This window comes from Ambystoma mexicanum, chromosome 1p (genome assembly GCF_040938575.1).
Source record: "Ambystoma mexicanum isolate Mex_15411 chromosome 1p, UKY_AmexF1_1, whole genome shotgun sequence".
Taxonomy (NCBI): Eukaryota; Metazoa; Chordata; class Amphibia; order Caudata; family Ambystomatidae; genus Ambystoma; species Ambystoma mexicanum.
In genome coordinates this window covers 657139785-657166493 of record NC_090921.1, presented here as the reverse complement: position 1 = coordinate 657166493, position 26709 = coordinate 657139785, and the positions used below count along the sequence as shown (strand labels likewise).

At 43.9% G+C, this 26709-nt stretch overlaps 1 protein-coding gene across 2 annotated transcripts in view; it reads left to right on the top strand.

Moving 5' to 3' along the window:
* Positions 1-26709, top strand: part of LPL (lipoprotein lipase) — a 251284-nt gene that overhangs the window by 178254 nt on the left and 46321 nt on the right. For both annotated transcript variants that reach the window (XM_069649721.1, XM_069649722.1), the window contains exon 5: positions 15259-15492. In XM_069649721.1, coding sequence (XP_069505822.1) covers positions 15259-15492 — 234 coding nt within the window. The remainder of the gene's footprint in view (positions 1-15258; positions 15493-26709) is intronic.

The following is a 26709-nucleotide window of genomic DNA, read 5'->3' as shown; positions in this document are numbered from 1 at the left end:
CACTCTTCCATCCTAATTCTTCTCAACCTCTCAGTGGCATTTGATACCATAGATCACCCCACTCTTCTTTCTACTCTGTCTTCTTTGGGCTTTTCTCACTGCGTTTCCTGCGTTTCCATGTGACAAAGGTCATAGCCCAGGCGCATAGCCTGCATGAGATCAAACATTTTCTTTGTAGAGGGAGCTTCAGAGTGTTTGTGCTCTGCAAAACAGTGTTCAGTCTTGGCAACCCCGAAATAGTCCCAACAGACTCATTTCTTCTGGTTTTAGTGCTCCTCATCCTGGAAGGAACTGCTAAAAGCGCAATACTGAATTGATAATTGGCAGGTATGTTTCCTTTATGATAACAGGAGAGGCTGTTAAACTTAACTGCTGGAGTGGGCGGAGCTGGTATTCTTCAAAAGAGCGGAAGAAAGCAGAATGCGTATTCACGGCGCATTAAAAAAATGCAGAATCCCATTACAGCGAACAAGGGCAGTGTGGGTTGCGGGGGTATCCCCCGCTCCCGTTGTTCGCTATAATGGGGTCAGGGGTTACGAGGGTGTCCCCCGCTTTCATTACATGGAAACCAGGGGACAATAAAGAAAAAAAGGAAAGGATAAAAAAGGACCCTGTGGCGGAAGTTCCAACCCATAATTGGGAGATGAAACTGACATTGCAGGGAGAGGGCCGTCGCAGGGAGAGGGCCAGGTCAATGCACCGCACACAGCATTTAGGGTAAAGGGGTGGCGGGTAGAGGGAATGCGGGAAGTCGACATGTTCGCGATGGAAAGCTTTCTGCTTCACGGCATTCAGCCATGTTGTTCTCGGCTTCCTTGTTGTAACATAGAACCGACCCAGCCTACCATGATTCCTTATGGGATTTCAAGACGAACATAGACTCCCTTAGCGCTAAAGTTTTAAAGGCTGAATCCTAAACTCAGGCCCACATTGATCTCAGCTGGCTAAACAGTAACTTTGTAAAGTTGCAGAAACTCACTTTCTGGTAGCAACACAAAGCTCGAGGCTTCTTTTTGACGAGTGGAGAGAACATGCATGCACAATCTTTTCATTTTGTTAAAGACTGAGGGTCTCTTTTCATGCGTTACAAATATTTTCTGTGAATGACTGCAGGGAATTATATATCAGTAGTTCACAGCAACAAATAGAAATGTGACCCCATGCCGCAAATATACAATGCAATCACATCTCGTAATTTGATGTTAATTAAAAAAATATAAGCTATGCAAACTACCATTCGCTCTTACCATTACCTCAGTACTCCCGTGCTTTTTATATGTAGTACCTTGTGACCTATTCCTCCTGCTTCTAAGCACTGTAATAATGGGCGTGCTGGCCATATTCAATGGTACTCAATTTATCAGCTTCAGCACAATGTAGAGGATTCGAACATGTGACTTCTTGCAGCGCACAGCTCTCTGAAGTGAGCACCTAACCGGCCCGCTATCTGATGTGATAAAAATGCAAACCTTTGCAAGTTAGCAATGATCCACCTTCCTGCACAGGCATGAATGTGTGCATAGTGCGTTTGCTTTGTGTATTAGACCCCCCAAGTAGGTTTGCGCTCACTGCAGAACTCCAATTGCCTGGGAAGCCAGCCAGCTCAAAGTGCATTCTAAGTGAGCTCCAACGGCCTCGACTTAATCCGTTCCCGCCACGACTTGTAACACGCGTTCACCACTCAGGCATGCCTCCATTACATCTCTTAACCCTTTCACTACTCCTGAACGTATATAGAGTGACTAATTCAAATTGGAAATCATTGAAGGGCTGGCAATGAACGAGTTAATATCCTCGAAAACAACGGCGCGGATGCAGAACGGCAAGTACAATGCCCTGAAAATCCTAGGCAGGGTTCACCCGGAGGGCTAGAATTGGCCTCGAAGGTTGACTAATGTTTAAATCCTCTCACATGCTTTTGAGGGGGATTAGCCATGTCTGTTTTTGCAAGACTGGTGCTTTCTATTCTGCATCTTTCTGAAATACAATGTTCTACAAGTAGTCGCAGGAGGGAAATCTGCCCCCTGGAGGCTGGTTTAGCAAAGCCTTCAAGTCTGTGGTATTCCTAAGCAAATCACGGTGGGCAACATGGCCCATTGTTGAAATCTGGTTGTAGTCGGATAAGAGACAGGTAAATATAAGAGTTTACAAATACCCACTCCGAGCTGCAAAGGTGAAGGAGATCCACACGCATCTGTATCGTCCTCATCAGCTTTCATGAATTTCACCAAACAAGTAAGGATGTTCAGGAAATAATGGATCCTTCCTGGAGCGAGATGTAGGGTAGTCTTCATACTTTTGGTATCATAAATACTCCTAAAAGGATAAGATCAATGATCTATATTAGTGCTTAGGAAGCCAAGTTGGCATGACCGAGCCAGCTGTCAAACCTACCAAATGTGGTGGGCTTGCTATTCTGTGCATGCTGTAAGCTCCCGCCATGCCACATTTGTGACACACCAAGGGCCTTGAGTCTTTTCCTTTCCTGCTTCATAAACGGAAGTGCTAAAGTAGGGCCTCTCTCTCTCACTCTCGCTTGCTCTGTCTCGCTGGGCCTGATTCACAAAGTGTGTTCCAACGGCATAATCCCATTGAAAAAAGCTTTGTTAATCAGGCTCTTTGTCTCTCTCCTACCTTTTTAGTCCTCTCTCTCTTTCCCCTGCTCCCCCACCTCCCTCCCGACAGAATGGACATATCGTGCACCAGGAAAGGGTCATTGGCAGAAAGGTGAAGGTGTGGCACTGCCTGAGTTTTCCCCTTTTCCACTTTACCTACTGTCTGAGGGAGCTGGGCATCATGAGGTTTTCGTTTTTAGTGTATCCTAAAGTGAAGAAAGTGATATCCAACCCCTCCTTTGTGGAAATCTACAGCGTTAAGGGGCTGAGAGCTGTGTCAGACCTCACCCTGCCTTCCAGTGGTGTTGTGTGAAAAAGGGGCCCTTTTAAAGTCTTTATATTTTGGGACAAACATTTCTGATAGTTTGCACCAGAATTTGCACAGTGGCCCCTTACTTGAGCCAGCCTCTCCTGGCCCACCAACGGGTGGCTACTGAAAGATGTGAAGCCTACAGCCCTTGAGCTCTACTGCCCTCTGAAAGCGTGTGTAAGGCCAACTTGTGAGCAAAGTCATCAGTTCTTGAACATGTTATGAGAGAGAACTTGGCTAAGCAAATATGTCTTCCATAGATAAAATGTACCCTAGCTCCCTGCCCCTGCACCTCTGCTCTTTTTAGTGGCTAATCACCTGAACTCGAATTCCAATTCCATGGGGGCCATTACGAGGTTGGAGGTAAGGGGTTAACGGCGCCGGTAATGGTGCCGGTGCCGTTAACCTCTTACCGCCGCATTACGAGGTCCTTTAGCGGGTCCCACTAAGGGTGGCTGTTTTTTCCAGGCACCCTTAGTGGGAGCCGCTAAAGTACCAGCATGCTAATAACGGGCCCGTTAATAACGGACTCGTTATTAGCATGGTCCCCATTCCCATTGAGCCCTATGAATTCCTTGAATTACCTGGCCCTCGAAGGTTGGAATAGCCCTCTAATTCCCCATTCAGGGAGCCCGGACCCGTTATGCGGTAAGGGGGTAGCCATGATGCTAATAGCACCAGAGCTACCTCCAACCTCGGAATGAGGCCCCGTGAGTTGAGAGCAAGACAACAGACATATATTTACAGAGCGAGGGTTAGTGAGCTGGATTCTTGAAGAGAAAAGGGGAAAGACATGATTTTGAAGTGACAACAAAGGGCCCTGCTGAGGTGGGTTATTGTTGTGGTAAAACGATAGCCAAACAGGAGAGGGTTTACAACCGAAGTGAGAAATCTTGACGAGAGCGTTAATATTACACACATCTGGACTTATTGGAAGTGTCCACATGTTGATTACCAGTGTCTGTAAAGATTTCTGTCCCTTCTGTGGTGTCTGTGTGGCACAAAAGAGATCTTCTCTCTAACGGGTCTGTGGGATCGATGTGGGAGAATAAGGGACAGCTCGTGATGCATGTGGGGGTTTCAGGTGTTGCTAGTGTGAGTGTCTTTTGATGACTGCATAATGACCTGCTACGCCTGCATGGGGGATACGTTGGGCACTATGTCAGTGACTCTTTAGAGATTTGGGAAGGGATTATGAGGACTAATTTTCTACCTTTGTGAGTGGCAATAGGGAATATGGACAGTGGTAGAAATGTACCAAAAAAAGTAGTGGATCTGTGACCCCGGCAGGGGACACAGCAGGCAGGAAGGAAGCACCATGCAACATATTGTTCGTTGGTTGCAACATTGCTGGTTGACAGCCAATCGAGTTGAAACAGATTTCAGTTTAACTGTAATTGCTATTGGGTGGTAAAATAGAGAAGTGTGATTTTACTTCACAAAGAACAGTTCTGGAAGGGTGAACATGGTTTCAAAAAGCAGTGCAACTGTTTTAATAGTAAAAATTAAAAGTAGTGGAATGCCGCTCCTAACCGTTCCTGCTCTCTAGACAACTGAATATGGCTGAGTAAAGCGGGGGTATAATTTTGTCATGGCAAGTCAAAATATGGAGCGTACCTTTTTGCGCATCAGTCCAGCAAGGTTAGGTCAACTAGGTTGGGCTTGTGCAAAAGTGGAGATCATGGGGTAGCGAGAGACCGAGTTATGAATGTCCTTTCACTGGCTACTGTTAAAAAGAATGTGCTAGCTTCAAAATCTTGTCTCTTTTCTATAAAACGCTGTATGGTTAGTCTCTGGGATACCTCTCAGTGATCTAATTTGCAGCTCAATTAACCGGGATCCTGAGATTGGGTACTCTAGACCATCCATCCATATGCCCCCTATGAGGAATTCAACCATGCGCACAGGGAGTGTGCGGTCGCTTGGGCTTTTTTGGAAATTTTGTAAGGAAATTGAATGATGAGAAATCAACCTCTCAAAAATGTGTGGGGGTAAACTGCGTGCTCTGCTAGGTTCTGCCAGCAAGCTTCCTAGGTGGGAAGTGTCAGAAAGTCTCTGAGCAAAGGACAAGACTGTTGCATGCAAACACTCACCTCAGCTTTAGGCCATCTGCCTTAAAAGATGGCACAAGTCCAGTGAAGAAGCTAGGAGGAGTGCCACGACAAGCATCACCCAGTGTCCATCTTTTAAGGACATGTTTGAGGCAGTTAAGCACTCGAACTGCGACCAGCTGCACCACTGACGGTTCCAGATCCGCCCACCAGCACAGAGACAATGATCCTTGACCCCGAGCCACTGTGTAGGCCAGCCTGCAGCCATCCGTCCAGCCTCGCTCGCCGAACTACGTGCCGCCTGATACCTGCAGCTGTCTCCTGCCTTGAACTCTGTTGCAGAAGCTGCAAAGGAAAACCGACTCGATGCTGCTAAGCACCAAGAACTTGTACAAGCACAAGGTACTTTCTAGTTCTGTCCCCCTGGTCCTTCCCCCAGAACACCTCTAGTGACATTTTATCAACCATTGCTCCCTTGGTGCTGAAACTAAGTATCCTTTGAGAATAATTACTTTACCAGGTACCCTCCTGTCAGTATTTCAGAGTGCATCCCTTTTCCTTCTTGAAGCTGTCTGTCCTCTGCATTCTTTTACATGGTGGGTTGTATTTTGTAGTTTGCTAGAACTGTCTGTTGAATATTAACAAAGTAGATATTTTGATACAACCTTGACTGGACAGACCCTTTTATCGATTTTTTTTTTTAACCGCGTCTGAAAGGTTTGCGACGGAAATAACCAAATGAGAAATGTATGTAATGCAAAAGTGTTCGTACATTTCCCATTCGGTCATTCAAGGTAAAACAGCCCCAAATCTTTAGAAACCCTAACTGCTGCCAAGATAGGTTCCTACTTATGATAGCCCATTTCCTCCAGACTGGACCCACTCGTGATTTACATACATCCTTTGGGTCAGAGGCCAAAGAACTGCCACTTACTCCACTTAATGGCCTCCGCATCCACATGCCACCTTACATCTGGGATAGTTCAAGGAATTAAAGCTATTCCCATACGCTTCAGATTCATGGCTTCCTCTGGCTTTGCTGATGCCCACTGGCACCAACTCTTGCTCTCAGTCTCCAAGCTCCCAGAATGGGCTGCAATGAGACATGTAGCATAAAACTCATAATGAAATAGGTTGAGTCTTACTTCAGGGGTGAGCTTTCAGCACATGCATTATGAGTTTTACACTGCCTGAAACTTTGCTATGTACGTACATACAGCTCGATTATGCGGCACCAATAGGAAACGAATGATGCCGGATAACCACATTTTGGTGATGTGGTTGCAGAGAGCTCAAAACAAGGTAACTAGATAACAAAGTTTCCTAGCCTGCTGGCTCTCTGCCATGTGCAATCTCAGTTATTGTGCCTCTAATGTTTGCTAACTGCAACAGTACTATTGCCAGCAATGGCAGGTTGCAGTTCATATAGTGTTTTGTTAATGGTATGCCGGGTAACAAAGCTTCGACTGTAGCCTGCTTGATTTGCAATGAATGCAACATGATATCCGAAACAAGGGATCATTTTCTCCTTGGAACCTTAAAACTGAGAGAGCTCAAGCATCTGTACAGAGCGACCTTTTTGTGGCACTGGCCCTGATTCATGGGGTCAGTGCCATCCTGAGAGGTTTGCCTAGAAGTTCATTATTTCGGTGGCTTCACGCATCTGCCAGGCCTCTTGTGGGAGGCTCATCATGTTTTGCCTTTCTGCAATGGTTGCCGCCTGATCTTTCCGATTTTGCATCAATTGTCCGGGGTTTGGAAAGCGCTGAGAGTTTCTTTGATTCTCAGACTTGAACCCAGTGCCTCTGCCCGAAGCGATGGCGCCGGCGTAGCTGCTGGCAGATGGGGGTGGGGGGGCGGGTGGTTACTTTGTGAAGGCTGTAGCCAGGGCTGGACTGGAAACCAAAAGTAACCCTGCAAAATGTTTTCAAAGTGGCCCCATATTTTGCTGAAGGAGCGAGCACAGGGCGCGATACGAGGGGATTGGGAGTATCCCCCAAGAACACGTTGAATACAACGAGTTTATTGCTTACGTGACAATTCACCACAAGAGGATTAAATGTAGGTATTAAGTTTCCTGACGGATACGCGTGCACAAACAACGTGACACCCGGATCTGAATGATTAAAGCCACCAGATAGCACAAGCGAAGTCTTCCATCCGGACACATACAATTCAAAAAAGATACACTGACAGCAGTAGGGTGTGGCAATGCAAGGACGGTGTGTTCATTCACCCCAAGCAAGGCCAAGGTCAGGTGAACAAGGACAGCGTGCACTTGCAAGGATTCGTTTGTGTTTGTATGTACGTCATGAGAAACAACGCACGCCGGAAGAGGCTGAGGTGGCAGCGCCCTCTAATAGCGGGAAGTCCTCCGCTCTACTGGCACACAGATGGCAAAGCAGGATTATTTGAAACCCACCATGGGAGGATGCAGACCATCAGGCTTTAGGTGTGCTGTAGACCCCCAGCTGTAGAGCGGACCCTTAGGGGTGGGAAGGAAGCAGTCTCACGCCGTTACTATCCACACATCTGTACCGCTGGCTCTGCCCACAGCCCCTACGGTGTGCCAACTACATGCCACAGCGGGCTGCAGACCAAACGCTGCTGAATCACCCTCACAAGATTCAGCTGCAGCATCATGGACCACGCGTGGCATCAGCACATCTCAGACAGTATCATCACATTTCGTATGCATATGCCGGTCCCCGGCATCCACGTTGCCCACATCCTTATCCTTCCTGTCCCGCATCCCCATATCCCCACACCAGTATTTCATGTGTCTACTTCCTTATCACGACACACACCAGCATCTGATCTGTCATAATCACACTACTATCGTCGAAATTTGATACATTTCCCCTGCCCTTTTGAGCATTCCTTCGAAACGCACTCTCGGCATGCTCTTCCCACACTCCCAAACATGTACCATCTCTCCTGCCCACACCTATATATTCTAGATATACATGCTAACGGAACCGCAGAATTCTAGTAGGGATTGGAAGCTTGCTATAAGTAGCAACGTTCCAGTTGGTATTCAATGGTAGACCCTAAGTCTGTTCCTTTGCAGCTCCATGACACTGTTTTAGCACTGCAGCATGGTTGCTACCCTCTCCTGACCCTGGCAGAATGGGCCCCACCTGAAAACAATCACTCGGCTACAACCCTGAAGGTTGCTCAAGCTCCATACTCTTAATAACCCATCCCCTGTACATCGTGCGACTGCAATGAGTAAGCCTCTCTCTCCAGACCTGCCCCGGGTGTCCCTGCAGCAGCAATCCACGTGATCCCTCTCCCTCTGTTGGAGGACAGTCCATCCATTCCCGAACCCATGCTCCCAAAAGCCTCACACTCTTTATGCCTAGGGTGACCAGATGTCCCGCTTTTCCCGCGACAGTCCTGGGAAAGTGCCCTCCGTCCCGGGGTCCCCAGAATGTTTTTATTTTATAAAGCCCGTCCTGGGATTGAAAGGGTGGGTGGCTACGGTGCTGGTTTTTGCTGGGACCCGATTTCGAAATTGGGCCTGGCGCGACTCTTCCTACACGTGAATGTGAGCGCCCCATTTCCTCTCCATTTCCTCCGCCGCTCTTCTCCAATGAGGGGAGTATGCCTGTGAGCACCCCCCCACACCCCTGCAACAGGCCAGTGAAATAGAAGTAGGACTACAGTTTTGTTTGTGTTTACTCTAGTCCTACTTCTATGTCTATGGCCTGTCCCATTTTTTAAAAAAATCTGGTCACCCTATCTACGTCATGCCCGTTCCCACCCTGCTGCTCCCCTCCCCAGAAAACACCTCCCAATAAGCTGCGTTTGCAGCAAAGTTCATGGTGCCACTCCGCCACTACCCACACGCCCACCACCAGTAAGGCCCAGCCACACCACCAAGGTACCATAGGTTTGGAAACACCTGACACGCCAGCTCTGAATGATGATTATAAGCGGAAAAAAACCAAAACATATTTTGCACCTGAAATGGCAGCACAGCGCACCTCAGCTCAGTCATCTTGTCGAGCACTCCGCACTGCAGGCAGCAGCAGAGTCAGCAGATCAGCCTGCACTGCGCATCTCATGTGATGCAAATGCGATCATGCAAACAGACCGGGCACGTGCGGTTGATGCGACCCAGTGCGGTGCCCCACGCAATTCATGCAGACTTGAGCCATGGGCCCGGCACAGCCTGTCGGCCCCAGGCAGGAAAGAAATACAGCAGCCACCCAGACAGTAATTAGCGAACCACCCCGGCTGGCTCAGGCTGGCCTGGATGTTCGTTCCCAAGCAAGAAAAGAGGCCCTATGCCCCAAGGCCTACCAGGGACAGTCCTGGTGTCTCGGTGGGCCAGTCCAGCACTGGCTGTAGCAGCAGGCTACATTAACAGCCCCATTCCTCAGAGGTCCACACCCTCCTTTTCCTTATGTTTGCCTGTTTTTCACCTTTCCACACTTCCCACGTAAGCCTTCGAAGCTGCTACGCTGATGAGTTAGGACTTGACACCCACGTCAGCACAGTTTGTCAAATTTGCCACATGTTGCAACCTGTCAGCCTTCTGATTGATCATCACCTCGTGGATTAAACACCTCGTGTGTTTCTAAAACTCGACATTTGACTGTGTTCCTTGCCCTCTCCCAGTAGAGGATCCCTGTCTCATTGATCTTCACTCTTCTTTCCTTCCAACTTCCGGCGAGAGGTGGCGCCTATCCGGGATATCCGGAACCATGAAGTCTCCTTAAATGAAAAGCATAGAAGAAAGGCCCAGGCCCCCTCTTTCCAGGGTGGTGACTGGAGGTTATTAAAGTTCATATTTCCTCAGCCGTCAGGGGGTGGCTGTTAATGTGTTACAGAAGAGCCGTTGAACAGAAGGTTTGCATCAGTGCTGCCTTATATATTAGGATCCTTTACAGTATGTTCAAGCATGAGATCGTGCATGAACGATAGATTTCTTAGGCTGATAATTTGTTTTGGCTTGATGACTCCACAATCTCGGAGGCGTCCATTCCCCTGGGGCCAGGGGTGGACTGGCCTATAGTGAACTCGGCCTCTGCACCCTGGGTCTCTTTTGTGTGGTATTCTCGATTGTTACCATACGACAAGGGTTGAGTTTGCTGAAAATGTGTAATAAGCATCCACTTTGAAAATTATTTCCAGAGCCTCTTTTGGTTCCCAGTGAAACCCTGCCTCCCGCAGCCCCGGTACTGCTAGTGGGCCCAACACACCCTTCAGGGACTTTCTGTCTAATTGTAATGTGCCGTGACCGAGAGGATATTTATTTTGTCATGTATAAAGCGCACTAAACCCTGGGCCATCACAGCGCTGGTTACAGGAGTTACAAACATTCCAATCATTGCGTTATCAAAGGGAAACAGAGTAAATTCAGGTTAAGCATCAGTGTGATAGGTTCTTAATGACAACAAATCCGCTGCAACATTAGTCTCATGAGAGACCCAGGGCATAAAAATACAAGTTACGTGAAGGTATATACATCTTTGACAAGGACGACTTGTTCTTCCGATAGTGAGTGATATGAAGTGTGTCCTCCACATGCCCTTGCTGTAAAAGTTGATAAGCCGTGTTCATGATTCACTGTTAACGTGTCAAGCTCTTACTTTTATAATTTGAAGGTTTTAAGACAGGTGTTGCCTTTCCATTCTTTCTACAACTCCATTTCTCTAGCTAGGCTACTGTTTCCTCATGTTCAGATATGGCCATTCACAGTATTTTGGAGTGGTGCAGCCAGGAAATCATGACAGAGTGGCCATCACTTTATACACCTAGACATAGTGGAAGGGTACGTGTGCTGTGCTGTGGCATCCAAAAGTGGCAGGTTTGGCCATTTGTAAAAAGAGGGTGGGCCTTGCCCCTGAACCCTTATGGTCCTTTTAAGTAAGGTAACACATTGTACGATGGACAGGGTGCAGAATAATTCTTACATCAATAAGAAGACCGACACAGGAAGTTGGCAAATTGTTATACTTTCAGTTATCTAAAACAGGGAGTTACAGAGGACATCAACGGACGTTGCACAGCATGGCCTCAAAGTGTTTCATAAAAAACAGAACTTTTATATCAAAAACCATATGTGACGTCATACTATGTGGCAAACTAAGAAAACCTAAGCGGAATTGTTATAGGACTAAGGGGAGTATTTAAGTATACTTTATATAAGGGATTGGATTGTGATTGGGCCTCTATAGTCAGGTGGGCAACTTATGCCCTCCCTTACTGCAAGTCATCTTCAAAAGTAATTAAGTACACAGCATATCATTGGCTCTCAAACTATAAGGCTCTTTGTTATATGGCCTTCTACAATTGGTTGGCACGCTTGTACTCTCTTGGACAATTCTATTCTCTAGCAACAGGTAAGCTGGTACCCCAGGTGCCGGTGGGTGCAATTGACCATACCTCGCCACCCAATTAACCAACATCTCTCATCGCTCATGCCTTCTGCCATTCAGATTGTCTTTGAACTTGGCCTTGTAGTTGCTTTTCTTCTCTGGGAATATAAGGGAGTGGGAGCATGTTCTTATCAATGTTCAGGTCTACATGCCCACTTCCATTTCCATCCTGGACTCACGTGACAGGAGACCAGGAATCGGCCTATTTTATAGCATCTAATTGTCTCAAATAAAGAAACAAGGGAGGCCTCACGTCTCACATTCACTGTTCTTCAAGGACTGATAACCAGTTTTGGCTGGCTTATCCTTTGAAATCAGACCAAAGACTCTTCCTTTGGTCCATCTTTGAGCCTTATTTCCTTGCTGAGACACACACTCACGTATCAATCCTCCTTTCTCCATGGGTTGAGATTGGTAAAATTGTGACATCAAATGTCCAGATTCTATATATATATATTGGCGGCAGCGCCTGCAGTCTATTCACTGTGTATAGCCAGCCTTCGTGATTACGGCAACTGTACAGTTATAAAAATGGCTTGCATGTTCTGCAGTGCTTCTCACACGTGCAACGTTTATTCTGCACATGAACGTTTTCTCAATTCTTTACTTCACCATCAGATTCTATACGGTTTATGCATTCTCTCCTTTGGTCATCCTTCTCAGTGCGTCACGCTCATTTCTTGTGACGTCACCAGCCTCTCCTTTTCTCATTTTCATCCTGCGGAGGTCTCTCTCAGGAGACCATCATCTCTTCTGTGATACATCAAATAGGGTTTTCTCAGTGGATATCTTGTTTCAAAGGCTTTTCGTGTAATTGTCGCCATTACTGGTGTTGCACATGTTGCAATTTCCAGTTTCCAACATATAGACAGAACAGGGGTGGGACTTCCTGCAGAGGCATTCATCTGCTCCTCTACATCCCGCTTGCCACACTCTGCCAATGTACCGATGTGCCGTTTTAGGTATCTGCTAATTTCAATTAGGTATTCAGGAGCCTCTTATGGATTGAACCGCGCATATAGTTTTTTTACATACACAACTTAAATAAACCCTCTATTTATTGGTTGGAATTTCGGTTGGTCTATTCCAGATTTTTACTTTACCAAAAACATGCCATGAAATATTCAAAATCTCAATGTAGAAGGGCAGAATTCTGCCATCTAGATCAAAGAGCCTTTGATTTAGATGGCAGAGTTCTGGCCTTCCACATTGAGGTCTCTCTGTAATTTAGCGACATGAGTGGAAATCAACTTGCCATAAATATCCCAGATCCCCTGGTATGGACCGCTAATTGGATTTCAAGGTGATAATATTGACATACTTTGAGCAGAGGACGCCCCACCTTTCACTTTTTCAACAGGAAATGTAGGCCTTGATGAAAACCCTCTTGTGCGAAACACGTGTCAGCTGACTCACAGAAAAATATTGCTATTATACAAGTACCAAAATGAATACTTAATGAATTTTCATGAAACATAAAAATTTGGAACTAGACATCAACACCACCCAATTAAAATGGGTTTCATATAAGGCATGTCTGTGTGTAAATAAAAAACATATAAACTTTAGGTATTGGTGGGTTCAAACACGATCGTTAATGGCAGGCAAGGCCCTCTCTTGCATGCAATCTGCAGCCTTTGTATTTTGCCAAACACAACTCATACATCCCAGGAACAAACAGGAGTAGCTCGCAAGTGGTTTCTACCAAATCGCCAAAACTCTTCTTTGGTTCACATAGTCATTATCTGTTAATGTATTTTGCAGCTGATAGAGAACGCAGCAGACAGCCTTCAAGAACTTGCCAAATTGAGCATATCTCCTCAACGCTCCATCTCGAGCTTTGGCTGCCAGTGCACCAGAACATTATACGAGGACTTGCTCAAGGCTCTCAGGGCTTATCAAACTTGGCTTCAGAGATACATTCTGAAACCTATCTTTGCGCCTTGACTTTTGCTATCTGCTGGGAGACATATTGGGCCAACATAGAGAAAACAAAGCCTCCAACACATTTGCAATGTTTTCCCATAACTATTCGATGATTTCTAACTATATTGATTTTCAGAGAGGCTGTAAAGACTTGGCCGTTTCCAGAGTCATTTTCAATGCAATCTTTTTGACTTTGCCTATAGAAATGTGTTGTCCTGTCTTTCAATTCGTACTAAGAGACCTTTGGGTGAGGGTGAACTCAATAAATGTTGTTAACTGGGGAAGCCTGGAAGATAGGTTAGAGATTTGGTGCTGTCTGCTGCGGTCTGTTTGTGATCTGCAGGTCACAGGTTCAAATCCCGGCAAGGTCAACTCAGCTATTCATCCTTCCGAGGTCGATATGTGAGTTGCAACTTTGGTTGGGTGATAATTGTATGTAGGGGGTCAAGAGACCACGTAAGTGGCAGCAGTGCATGGTAAAATACCAAATATCATAATATAACAACAAATAATGTAACTATGTTTTATGTGTGATGCTTTGGCAAAAGCGCTAAATAACAAATAACAAAGCCTTATCATAAACAAGCATAACACTAGAAAGTGAATGGAAATGACACCATAGGTAGAATTCAGTAGCTGGAAAGATGCCATTCGCATTCTCAAGTGTGTTTCGTTGCATTCTTAAATAGGTGGTGCTGCCCCCTGCTTGCAGATAATGTAGGAGAGCTACTGTAGAGTTTGCATTTAATGTATTTTCTCCTTTGTGTCCCAGAATAGGAGATCTTCCTTTGAACTCTGGCAGCTGAGACCTGCTAGAAAGATAACTCCAAGCTGATCATGATCAGGGGTCAGAAAAGAAAGGGTGACTCTTAAATGGAATTAGTCTGCATGTTTAAGGCTTTATGTACCCTGAAAATAAAGGAATGCTAATGTGTATATAAGATAGCGTCATGCTATACAATGTTTCCTGTAGGGCCACACATCCTAGAAGGTAAAGGAAAAATCAAGGCTGGACAAGCATTTTCTGAGTGGAACAGGTCATGTTCATGCATGATGCCTCAGCAATATTTGTATAAAGTTCGCTATGAGAAACCTGCATCTGTTGGCAGGTTGGAGAATAGAGAGAATAGAGAAGGGACCAATCAGTTATTCAAAATGGTAGCAACAGAACAAAACATGGAGATTTAAGTGCAGTCTAGTAAAACAATTGACTTTAGGGCACTATTCCAGTTGCATGTACTAAATGCAAGGATTTAAGAGCCTCTTGATTCCCTACAAAACCATTACATTGCTGATCCGGTGTTGGCGATACGGTCTGTTTATTTGGAGGCCTCCCATCATTGTGATTGCAGCATTGTGTTTGATCTGGGATTGTGTGTGTACGTATATGTGTGCGATTTTAGAAGTCCAATATATGGACTCTTAAAAGCCTGGAATTGGCGGTACTCCCAGCAGCATGTGTCTGTCTTTGAGATCTTCTAGAAGGTAAAGGCGGTCAAGATTAGGAAAACATGTATCCGTGGTCCACTAAGTGGTAGGTCTATATCTACCCACACACCAAGACTTGCACCCTTGTGCTCAGCTGAATTCTGGTCTTTCTGTAGTCTGTGGATCTGGTAGAGCTCTGGTGCTTTGAGATCGTGGCCTATAAATCACGCAGGGGTTACCACTGTTCTGTGCAACAAGACTCAAGTTTGCCCCTTCTGATTTGAGAACTGATTTGATCAAAGACTGACATTGGCATTGACTAGGTTTTACTCCATTACCTACTCTGGGAAGCATAATGGAAGGGATGTATTATTCGTTTGATATAGCCATTTGATAACTGATGACTACTGTACTGTTAACTCTTAGTCAGAGCTGGTCCTGCAGATAGAACATTGACTATCTACTTACGTAATGGAATGTGTTTGTAAATGGAAACCTCTACAGTAGCTAGACATTATGACATTTTTCTCTCCTGACAGGTCTGGATCCAGCCGGGCCAAATTTTGAATATGCCGAAGAGCTGAGTCGCCTTTCTCCTGATGACGCTGATTTTGTTGATGTTCTGCATACGTACACGAGGGGGTCTCCAGATCGCAGCATTGGAATTCAACAACCAATCGGCCACGTCGACATTTATCCCAATGGAGGAAGCTTCCAGCCAGGGTGTAATCTCGGGGATGCTCTTCGTATAATAGCGCAAAATGGAATTGGAGGTATTTACCCTGTTGCCAAACAAAAGTGGTGATTGGACAAATGCTGGAGGAAAACTGTTGCAACATTTCCTTGTGTGTTGAATGTGGAGGAAGGGAGTGGTCTGGTTGACAAAAGCAGCCACAAGGCCGGCCAGTCGTTTTACTTATGCCTTGTAGTTTTACCTATGGCATGAGTTACTTAAAGCCTAGAGTTTAGCTCATGAAGTCCTCACTGAAGCCATGGCATAAAGCATATCATCTGATGGTGAACAGCTAGCTTAAGATCTATTATCTATGAAGTGCTCCTCTCTACCCTTGCTATGTACTCTTCTCAGTATTCTTTTTTTTTGTCTTCTCCATCCAAATGTTTAATACTGTCTGGTCTTCCAATGTTTTGCTGTCCTATGTATTTCTCTTTCTACAATTTATTTTTGCATAGTGTTTTTATCACTACCGTCAGCCCATCCTGCCTCTCACACATTCAGAATTTCTCTTGCAGACATGTATTCAGTATCACCATTGGCCTATCATGACGGCTCTGGTCACCTTGAGATCGTACCCATGAGTTGTTTTCTCCTGGCTTGAAGATGTGAGGTCTCAGAGGATGTCAAAGCCTCCTTCGGTCAGGTCCCAAACTTAGTCTAGTTCAGATTGGTCTACCATATATAGCGCAGTTACTTCTTATAGTCACCAATTTGTTCGCTTTCGGGTGTTCAGGAGGATTGTTTCAGTACAGTAAAAAATTTAATGGAATTCAATGCAGGAATACATAAACCGATGTAAATTCGGCAGGTATAAACCCTGTACCTAGGTCTAAAAGTCTATAATTCATACAGAATTTGACGTTTGAATGAAAGGCCATGATTGGTTCTCATTTTAAGGATGCTGTTCTGCATATCTGTGTCCTAGGTGAGCTGGCCCTTAGTTACAATCTCCTCCGCTGATGTTTTTCTGGTAGACAACTGCATGATTTCTATGGAGCGCATAGAAGTCTACTTAGGTCTTGTAAGTTGAAGAGAATGAGCAGCCCCCATAATATGACATCATTGATATGGAAATGATTGTGGCATATTCGTTTCTGAGTGATGCCCATATGCTGAACTGGTTCGACACCTGGGATTCCACTGGAAGCTTAAGGAAGAGACGGAATGGGTTATTTGGTCATGGTACCCTGAAAGAGATGCACAAATAGTCCAAACTATAAGGCTACAAGGGCTTCTCATTGGTAAACACAATACCCAATTGTAATGGACATTTCAAAAGCAGACACATAAACAATGCTTGTCAAGCACTGGAAAATATAAATGGACACCAGAATGGCCTTCAAAACCGTAAAAATCAGCAAATCACAAGATATTTCATTGATAAACTAATTCATTAGGACATAAATAATTTCCATCCTATTACCAATATTTGTTATTATACAAAAATTCCAAAGACTTACACAAAAACAATACACACATGGAAAAAGTACAGCACAAAACTATTGTTGCCACAATAATATTTTCATCACAGTAATACCATGTTTTCACCAGATGTACCTCTTTCATTCCTGTGATCTAATTTATCATCACAAAATATTCTGAATAAAGTGTGATTAACTGCATTCAGAAGATATGTTGTGTGGTATGCCAGAGGATCAGGGCTCACACCACAATCAAAGCTTAGCAGAGTACCCAAGGCCCATTGAACCCTCCCGTAGCAAAGGCGGAGGACTCAGCCAGGGGGCAAATTAGAACTGTCCTTTGTTTTCCAAACAGACAGGAAACATCAGAATCTCCAGCAATCACAGCTCCTAAAACCGCATCACTAGCTTTTATCCCATAGTGATGTCACAATCCCAAACCCTCCCCAAAAAAACTACGACACAACCCCATTCGGTAGCTAGAGTAATAGCACCTATAGAGATCCCCTATATGAGTCATTGAATTGGTCTACCCATGTTAGGTGGGTTTGCCTGAGACTTCCCCAAAACTATTACATTGTTGCAGGGTCGCAGGATGACCATTGGCCCTTGCACCACCACACACCACCCATGGATTTGCGTGTCTTGATTGACTGGAGCGTGTCTCCCCAGGCCTGGGACCCTGTTCTGTTCACAGCACTCGGTGTACCTTTCAAGGTAATAAGAAAGACTGTGTGTTCCCATGGTTGCCATTGGTATGTCCACCTACCCTAAGAGAGTGCTTGCAGGTTGCAATGTTTGGTGGACAACACATGTATCAATTCTGTATGCTTCGCTGGGAACGGCTCCTCTTCCCATCATGGGTAAATGGCCATTGTTCGGCTTTGCTGAGTAACACGGGTGAGGACTATGAAACTGAGCCCTTCGGTCTGCAATTATTCAGTATTTTATTCTGTATTTTGCAAGTGGCTCACTACCTTGGCAATAACGAATTTTACACACGCCCTTGTCCGCGAACACTGGCTTTGTGCTCTGATTCTTCATCTCTTCTTGCATGTATTGAGGCCTATGGCTTTGTGCGAATTCACTACAGTCCTTCTATGGTTTCCCTGTACAGTCTAATATTATTTTTATATATCAGTAATGATCAGGGCCTTACAGGTTCTTTATACGCCCGTGTAGTTCCTCATGGTTAGGTGCGAAGAAGCGACTGCAAGCTGGCTCCATGTATGCTTTGCTGTCTTGCATTGCTGCATTTGGCTAGTGTAAAGGAAATGAGTCTGTCAGTATGTATATGTATCTGTCCTCTATCTACAGAACGGTGTATGTATGTTCTTTGTGTGTGCATGTGTGTGTCTGCGTAACTTCCTGCAGGGATGCAAGTTTACTTTGTGGCTAACGTTGCTATGTCGTGTTGTCACTAATGACATCAGCACAGCTGGACATTATCGTTACATTATCGTTATTATTATCGTGACACAGACATTTTTTTTGTTTGGTGAGGGGGCTAGCCCAGGGGCAATGCGCTTATCCTTATCCCTCACTTAGAAACCAATCTTTGGTATTAAGCGTGTTATAAAAACAACAATTATAATTATAATTTTCTGTGTGTCTTTTTTGGTCAGACGGATGGATCTATCCATGTATGCTACTCTTTACCGCACCTATTTCTCAATCCTTTTCGGCTAACCATGGTTATGATGACACATTTGCAATCCATTTGCATGTTTTTGACAATCTTCTTTTATAGCACAATTTCATCTCATTCGCAAATATTGACCGTAGGGCGCATGTATTTTTAGACTAGCTGGAGGGAAACTGCTATAATGAAGAAGGCTTTTTAAAGATCGAGAAATGGCACTCGCTCTGTACTATATGATAATGCAAAATGAATATGCAGATCTATACCTTATAACCAAGTAAAAAAATAGGTTAATACTATGTCATTGTCTCTACATAACATAAAGATATTGTCAATATATCTCAGCCACGTGATGGTTTGATGTCTTTATAAATTCCGTCCAAATGTGCCATGTACACATTTGCAAGATCTGGAGAAATGGTTGCCCCCATAATACTGCCCTGTTCATGATTATATAACTGTTTTTTAAATTGACCAAAAAATCTGTTAATGCCAAAACAGGCACATTCTATAATGTAATCAGTATCTGTAAAGTTTGGTTCGGCTCTATTATTCAGATATATTCCAGACTTTCTTTTTGTGGGATATTGGTGTACAATGGTTCTACATCCATTGTGACAAATTTATCAGTTTCTTTAATCTTTAAATATAAGCATGTCAATGCCCCCATGGAACTTATGATGTCAGTTCCCGAATCAATGGTTTTATGAACAAATCCACAAATATATTGGCTCTAATATTGAGTCAATTGCTACCACTATAAGCCTTTCTGGAGGATGTGCGATCATTTTGAGGGTCTTGGGCATAATATAAAATGCTTCCACCTTCAGGCTCGGGTTATTTAGAAAAGAGGCGTTCTTTTTATTTCTCTTGATAAACGAGTGGTTGGGTTATCTGATATCTTCTCATAAAAGTGTTCATCTGAAAGAAGTCTAGGACATTTGCTCTCAGTGTCCATTAAGACTACGTGATTGATCTGAGTGCAAAACCTGGCCTCCCTGCCCCCCAATCCTTGCTGCTGTGCATCAAAAACGTTTGACCACAAAAGAGCATATTAAGCAGAAGTAAAATTATTATTTTTATAAATCAAGGTTTTTGGACATAGGCCCATTAGGCACAAAGGCGCGATATCTTGATTTGAAACAATCCTTTGGTCAGGAAAAGTATTTCACGCTTATTGAAGATAAGGAGGCATGAATTCTGTTTCTGAAAGCTAGACTGGGAATACTTCCACTTGCAGTGGTTACAAGCTCCTGGGGCAGAGGAGACACATAGGTGTGTAAAATGTGTGAGAAAGGGGCTGAAGATTTAAAAAAAATTGCCCCTTGAATAGATATATTGGACATACGTGGCTTGTCCCAATTTACCAAACACATTGCATAAAGAGTACTGTAGGGGGATTAAAACTCTTTTTATGCAACCAAAGTAAAGCAGACCTTCAGGGGCAATTGCTATTTTTGAGAAGAGCCTGGTGCCTAAAACGGAAATATATTGATTAATAGGCTTCTCTTGTGGTTGTTTGTGTACCAACTGTTTTTACCTGTTTATATGCATGTTATTTCGTAATTAGTACGACCATGGTCTGCTATAGGTAGCTTCCTTACCAATTTTAGCCTGTAATACTGGGTGAGTGTTTACTTTTAACTTGGTACTCTGTGATTATTATTGTTTATATGTCTACTTTTATGGCCAAGATAAAGTTTCGTACTACTTCTACTTCTACAATCCATCTGCCTAGTATATGTAACTGACAATATTGGCAAGTGCATTTTGAAAGGTAGACAGCTGAGATTTCATGAGTTCATTTTTTCTAGCCCAAAACATACACAGACAGTGGGGTTGGTCAGTCAGTGTCACTCTATCTCATGCTCTTGCTCTCTCTCTCTCGTACCTCCCCAAGATCTAGAGTCAACTGTAAAAAATGCCTGTGACAAATGTATTTTTTCCTGCAAGAATGTAAGGATGAGTAGAGGCTAAAGTGCCTACTCAGTCCACACTCTTCGACAAAGCAAAAGTGAACACAATCATAAAGGTAAAGCAGGCACAGTAAAGAGATATACCTCCTTTGCTTTTTGTGGTAACCTGGGCTGTGAGAAGGCAATACCCTCAAGAGAGCTGTGAATGTGATTCAGTAGCAACCCGGAGAGCAAAGCACAACAGTCCAAAATAAAGGGATGTCTAGTCAAGGTTCTATACAAATATATATACTTTATTAAACACACCATATGCAATAATCACTAAATAGAAAATATTACAAAAGCCCACACCCATAGTAAGAACACAGAATGTGTACAATATCAGGATGTAGCACTATGGGCTATGATGCCGGGGTAGAAAAGGCGCAAAAACTACAGTGTGCAAAAAGCTTATCTTCTTGAGTTGCATAAGGGATCAATGTGAACTAACCAGTCTCTACTGCCCAAAATGGCGGAAGGGGGCAGAATCAGGCAATAATACTTTTGCAGTGTCTTGGTAGTTTCACAATGGTGAACCAATCTTCTCTGTGCAGTTCAGAAGTCATATTCGGTTTGAAATGCAACAGCCGCTGTAGTCCAGTGGCAAGCAGATGTCAAGGTGGGGTTGGAGAGAAGGATGGAATGCTTCAAAGCGTACCTCAAGCGATGCAGGTCATGGAGACCAGCAGGTTCGGTTTGACTGAGGCTCTGCAGTGGATTGGCTGAGGTCAGCATGTGCAAGGCAAGTCGGTCTGACACGATAAGCTATGAAGAGGCTGGAGGTTCAAACAGCAGTTCGAGTGGATAGAGAGGCAGCAATGTTTCTTTGTTTGAGCCGAGACAATGATACACTTTAGTTGATGTAGTTCCGAGGCAAATTGACAATTGGCAAACTGTAACGGGAAAGGGTTCTGAAAACTGGTGACTGCCAAAGGCAGCTCCTGGAGGGTCTTGTTGGTTCGAACAGGGTCAAAAGGGCTCGAATCACGGTTTTCAGAGGATTGATGAGGACATTGCAGGAATCCGTGCTGTCTTGGCTCTTAGGAGCTTTGCCTCCCACTCCAGGATTTTAGGGGTAAGAGTAGTACTTTTCTTGGGCTCCCAAAAATTGGGGGGGGGCTGGCACACACCTGCAGGGGTCCTTCAGCAAGGTGAGGTAGTAGTGTGGCTTGCAGAAAGGCAGGTCTTGCTCCAGCAGCAGATCAAAACCAATGTGCCCTTGTGGTGGCTAGTGCACAGAGCTTGACTCTGCCTTGGACTACCTGTCTTCACCTCATAAATGGGGAACTTTGGAAAGGACTGCTCTCCAACAGGGTCCAAACTAAAGCTTTTTCACGGGTTAAAGTCCAGAAATTATTCAAAGAAGGAGTTGCAGATACCTTCTTTTTAAGGCAAACATGTTTTTCCCTGTTCTTGGAACAAGTGGACTTTGTCTTCTGACATCACACCCACAAGTAATTTGTGTTAATGGAAGTGGAGGGGACAGGAAGGGCTATATATAAAGAGAGAAAACAAGATGGTGGAGCCTTTCTCCAGCTGGTCTCCCTCTTGCTATACTAACCCACCCCTTCCTTTGTCAATAGCTTCAAGTGCCCTTTTGGTATGTAGCACCCTGGCGTGACAATGGTTCTTTTGTGAAGGGTGTGTCCTTTGATTCCTGTTCCCAGGATGACTTCCTGTGGAGTGGCTGTAACATTGGAGGGGGTGTTACCTGCCATCAGGAGCAAAGAAAGACAACCCCCAGGTCTACAGTCTTGCTGGGAGCATCAGTGACTGCTTGGCTGGGGGGAATACACACAACCCTTCCACAGCAGGGCTGTGCTCAGAGGGCTGACATATCTGTGATATCAATTTGATGTTGCTTGGATATTTTGAAAGCTACTAGTCACCATACCTTAAACTCCAGTGTGGCTTATATTTACAGCTTAACATGCCACCAGGATAGGAACTCTCATAAACATGTAGTGTTGGGAAAAAGGGGTATGTCTTGAACAGCTAAAGCAAAAAACATCAGGAAAAAGGAACTTCTTTAATGCCCTGAATAAAGTTGCTAGTAGGGTTTACAAAGAAACATCTAATAAACCTTCTTTTGATGAAGGAGACAAGAAGGAAGATGCTGTACCATTAGATGAGAATGCTGTCAATGGATTACTGTCAAAGCATAACAAACATCCTTCTCTAATAATCACCACAATTAGTGTGGGCATACAAGCGGATAACCTAAATGAATCAAAGAAGTCTCTGCTACGCGTAGCACCGATTTCCTTGTGAGAGACACATAAGCAGTCACAGGAGAGGAGAACTATGGATAAAAGCACTCTGGATTTAACCGTTCCAACTGGTAAGCCAGGCACCCATAAGGGAATAAATGATGGCGAGGCAGTTGCCAAAAAGGAAGATCACCTCCTGATTCATGGTGTTTTGGCTATGTCCTATTGGAAAGTGCTTTGGGACGAGGGTTCTGAACAATCACCCATGAAGGACCAGAGCCCTTTTGCAATTCCTAGAATTTGGTTGAAAAGAACTGATTTATCCCATGGGACTTATTTCTACTGGCATCACATGATATTGATCGAATACGTTTTCCTCACAATGAGAATATAAATGTAGTGGAAATAGTAATAAAATCCCAGTTGGGAGCGACGGCCATGTTGAGCTCTTATAAAGATTTGGGAGAATTAAGCCTGGAGGTGTCACCCTCATTGGCCGTAATCCCTGATAATCGAGGGCACGGTCAATACATACTAGATTGTAAGGAAGAACTGAACCACTAGGAAAAGACAGCTAAGTAGGGGTGGAGAGCATACAAAGTGTTTGACTAAGGGAGGTGGGAGAAGGGATCAGAGGGTGGAAAAAACATAATTTGGGCATTACTACCGGGATGTCTTACTGAGGTTTTTCAGAAGTTGAACAGCGTTGAAGAGTTACTTTGGTGGATGAACCGTTTAGACATCTGACTTGGAATATGCGGGGTTCCATTTCCTTCAAAAAAGAAAAAAATGAGTAAATATATCTTTCAAGACAATGACTTAATACTTTTACAGGAGACATGGTTAAGGTAGTCATTTAAATATGACGGTTTTACAATCTTAAACCAGTTGGCAACCAACATAAATGGGGGCAGGCCTTCGGGGGGCTAGTGGTTGCTGTACAAAATTCCCTGGTAAAATCCATAATACAACTTCCCTCAAAGATTGGGCATCCTGCCAGTCAGGACTTGTTTTTCTGGTCAGTATATATGTAATTCCATGGTATTGGTTAATCTATATTGGTGCCTTGCACATTCAAATTTGAATGGATTTCTTGAGGAAGTGGCAGACATATTGTTGAATAAAAGTACTGCTTTACTGTACTCCGATAGCTTTAATGGATGTTGAGAGCAAAATTTTGCCCAAATTATTCTAAAAGAATTAGTGAATTGGGCGGAATGGATACATAGTATTTTGAAGTTCCAGATGGGATTTCGCAAGGGACTCTCAACTACACTACATGGTCTGGTCCTTAACATTTTAAATACGAAGCAAGATAAAGATCTCCATCTCTATGGGGCCTGAATAGACTTGCCCAGCACATTTGACACCATAAATAGAAGGAAATTATGAAGCCAAATTAAAAGATTGGGGTATCCCTGATGGACTCTTGGCTACTATAATTCACATTCACAACAACACCAGTATACAGGTAAGATTACATTTAGAATGTGATTTGTCCTCGTCGATCCCTACGACCAGAGGTTTAAGACAGGGATGCATTGTTGCACCCTGTCTTTTTAACCTCTTTTTGGCTGATCTATGTTACAAATTGGCATCACATGCAATGATTTCTCCTAAAATTGGCGACCTAAAGCTGACTTGTTTGGCCTTTCTGGATGACATGGTGCTTCTAGACCATACTCCGATAGGTTTACAGTGCCTGATAGTCACCTTGGAAAATGATGCTGTTAAGGAATCTAATCGGGCATCACACACCAGACCAGGACTCTTGCCACTAGCCTAGGATTTGGCGCATGATTACAAATGTTTTACTTTATTTCCTAAGAATTCGGATTGAGCTGGCACCCAACCCATCTCACACCCACTTTTAGAAATAACCTGGGTCACAATGGACCATGAACCAGGCCGGTGGGTGATAATACAATATATTTTTATTTTAACTTCAAATAAAATCACACAAATTTAATATTGGGCAGCAATCACCAATGGGGTGATAATTACAAGGTAAATTGATGAAATATACTTAGTTTGACCTTTTAAAATAACATACACAAAGCACAAATGAATGAGAGCAATATTACTTTTCGGGTAGTTAGCACCCCAGTTAAGATTTCCCCCTGCAATACTCCCTCAAACCCCTATTAACCGAATTTTGTGTGGGTAACAAGGAGTAGCAAGTTGTCAGGTATACTAGGCAACAAACAGAATTAAAATCGACCTTCCCCCACAAAATGAGAGGCAATTGAACAAAATAGCACTCAGAATTAGTAAAGGTTTGATTTACATGTGCGGTTGAATGAATGAGGTAAATATGAGTTATAGTTGTATCAGGGATGTAAGAACACTCGCAAACTACAAGCAATGTCCTAACAACGGGGATACAAATAAGAAAATTAACTTGAAAGTGAAAAACACAGTTCAGCCAAATCACACGCGTATATATTGCATTTGCTTATTTTCACAGGTTTAAATGTCTAAACGGTTTGAAAAACGGGTTGTATAGACAAAATCGAAATACAGTTTTTATGCTGAGTGACAGATGAACATCACATGGATAATATGAAAGTGAAATGATAACTCTAAGTTAATGACAGGATGAGATTCTCAATGGGAAAGGAAATTTGGTTTTAAGAATAACAGCAGATGACAGAGAAAATCTGTTTGGAAAGAAAAGGACAAGTTTCACTTAAACTAAAACTTAAAGTACATTTTAGTAGCTAGAAAAGAGAAACACCAGCCATGAATAGAAAGGTTAAGCTGCTGTTTTAACCCCTTCACTCTGTGTGCCTCTTTTAGGCAGAATTAATTTATTTAATCAAAATCGTACTAAGACCTTACACAAGGGCAGAATTATTTCGAAAAGAATGGCGCTAACACTTAGAGATCAAGGACAGGATGCACAGAGGATTCTGACAGTTTTAAGGATTTCTGCTAAGGCAGTTATGGGATTTCTGTGGGATGGGACCTAATACAAGGTAACAGAGCAAGGGATGCAGTTTGTGGCTGTTGGGGAAGGGAAATACTCACAGCAAACACTTGAATGGAGCATTTTGGGCAGCGGACCGGGTTTCTGGACACCAAGGCAATATCTGGTCACTGGTTACAGCGGCGGGCTCTCCGAGAAGAAAACACCTGGGCAAAGGTCTGGTACCAGCACAGTGGTACCTCAGCTGGATAACGTGGGTGCAGGGCAAGCAGGCAGTACTGGATAATCCCAATGAGGATTCAGCCACCTTTCCCCTTTCTCCCTGAGTTATTGGGATTTTTAGTACGGGTTTTCTGGATCATTGGTCCTGCCTGGATAGGGTCAGCTATGCTCTGGCCTGGCAGTGGAATCTGGAATCTTGTAGAGTGAATATGGGATATCTGGATATGCAGGAGCTGGAAAATTCAGAAGTGAGTGTCTTTTGTCTCTGTGAGCTTCCACCTGTTATAAGGTGGATGACATCACAGGATTTACTATGGGGGCAGACCATTGGTTTGACATACCTCTAACAACTGGATTGGTCAGGGTTTACTTTTACGCCTTCCTGTCAGCCGATTGGACTTCAGGGACATGGCATCAGTTTTATGGTGTGGGTTTACAAGGCCCTTGGCCCTCCCACAGTTATTTTTGCCAAAATCATTTATGACATAAATTGCACATGTTTACTGTTATAGCACTTTTGAAATCACATAGGCAGATTCCAGATTTTACACTGAGCATATCATTCCAATTCCCACATTTGTACGATATCGTTTTGCCGTTCTAATAATCGTTCGCCATTTCTAGTGGGAACCGCTTCACCTAAAATTCTACAATTTTAGATATGTGTACCTATTATCACCAAGCATGTTTGCAGTAAATTTCAAAGCCCATGGTTTACATTTCTCTGCCGTTTGCATCCCCCACATGCTAGGGAAAGATACAATAATGTCTTGTTTTAATGCCATCAAAATTACATTAAAACTGTTAAACTGTTGTATTACCGTGTTTTCCGGTTGCAGAAATAAAGGTCTTAAAGTTTATTAAGCAAATTAACA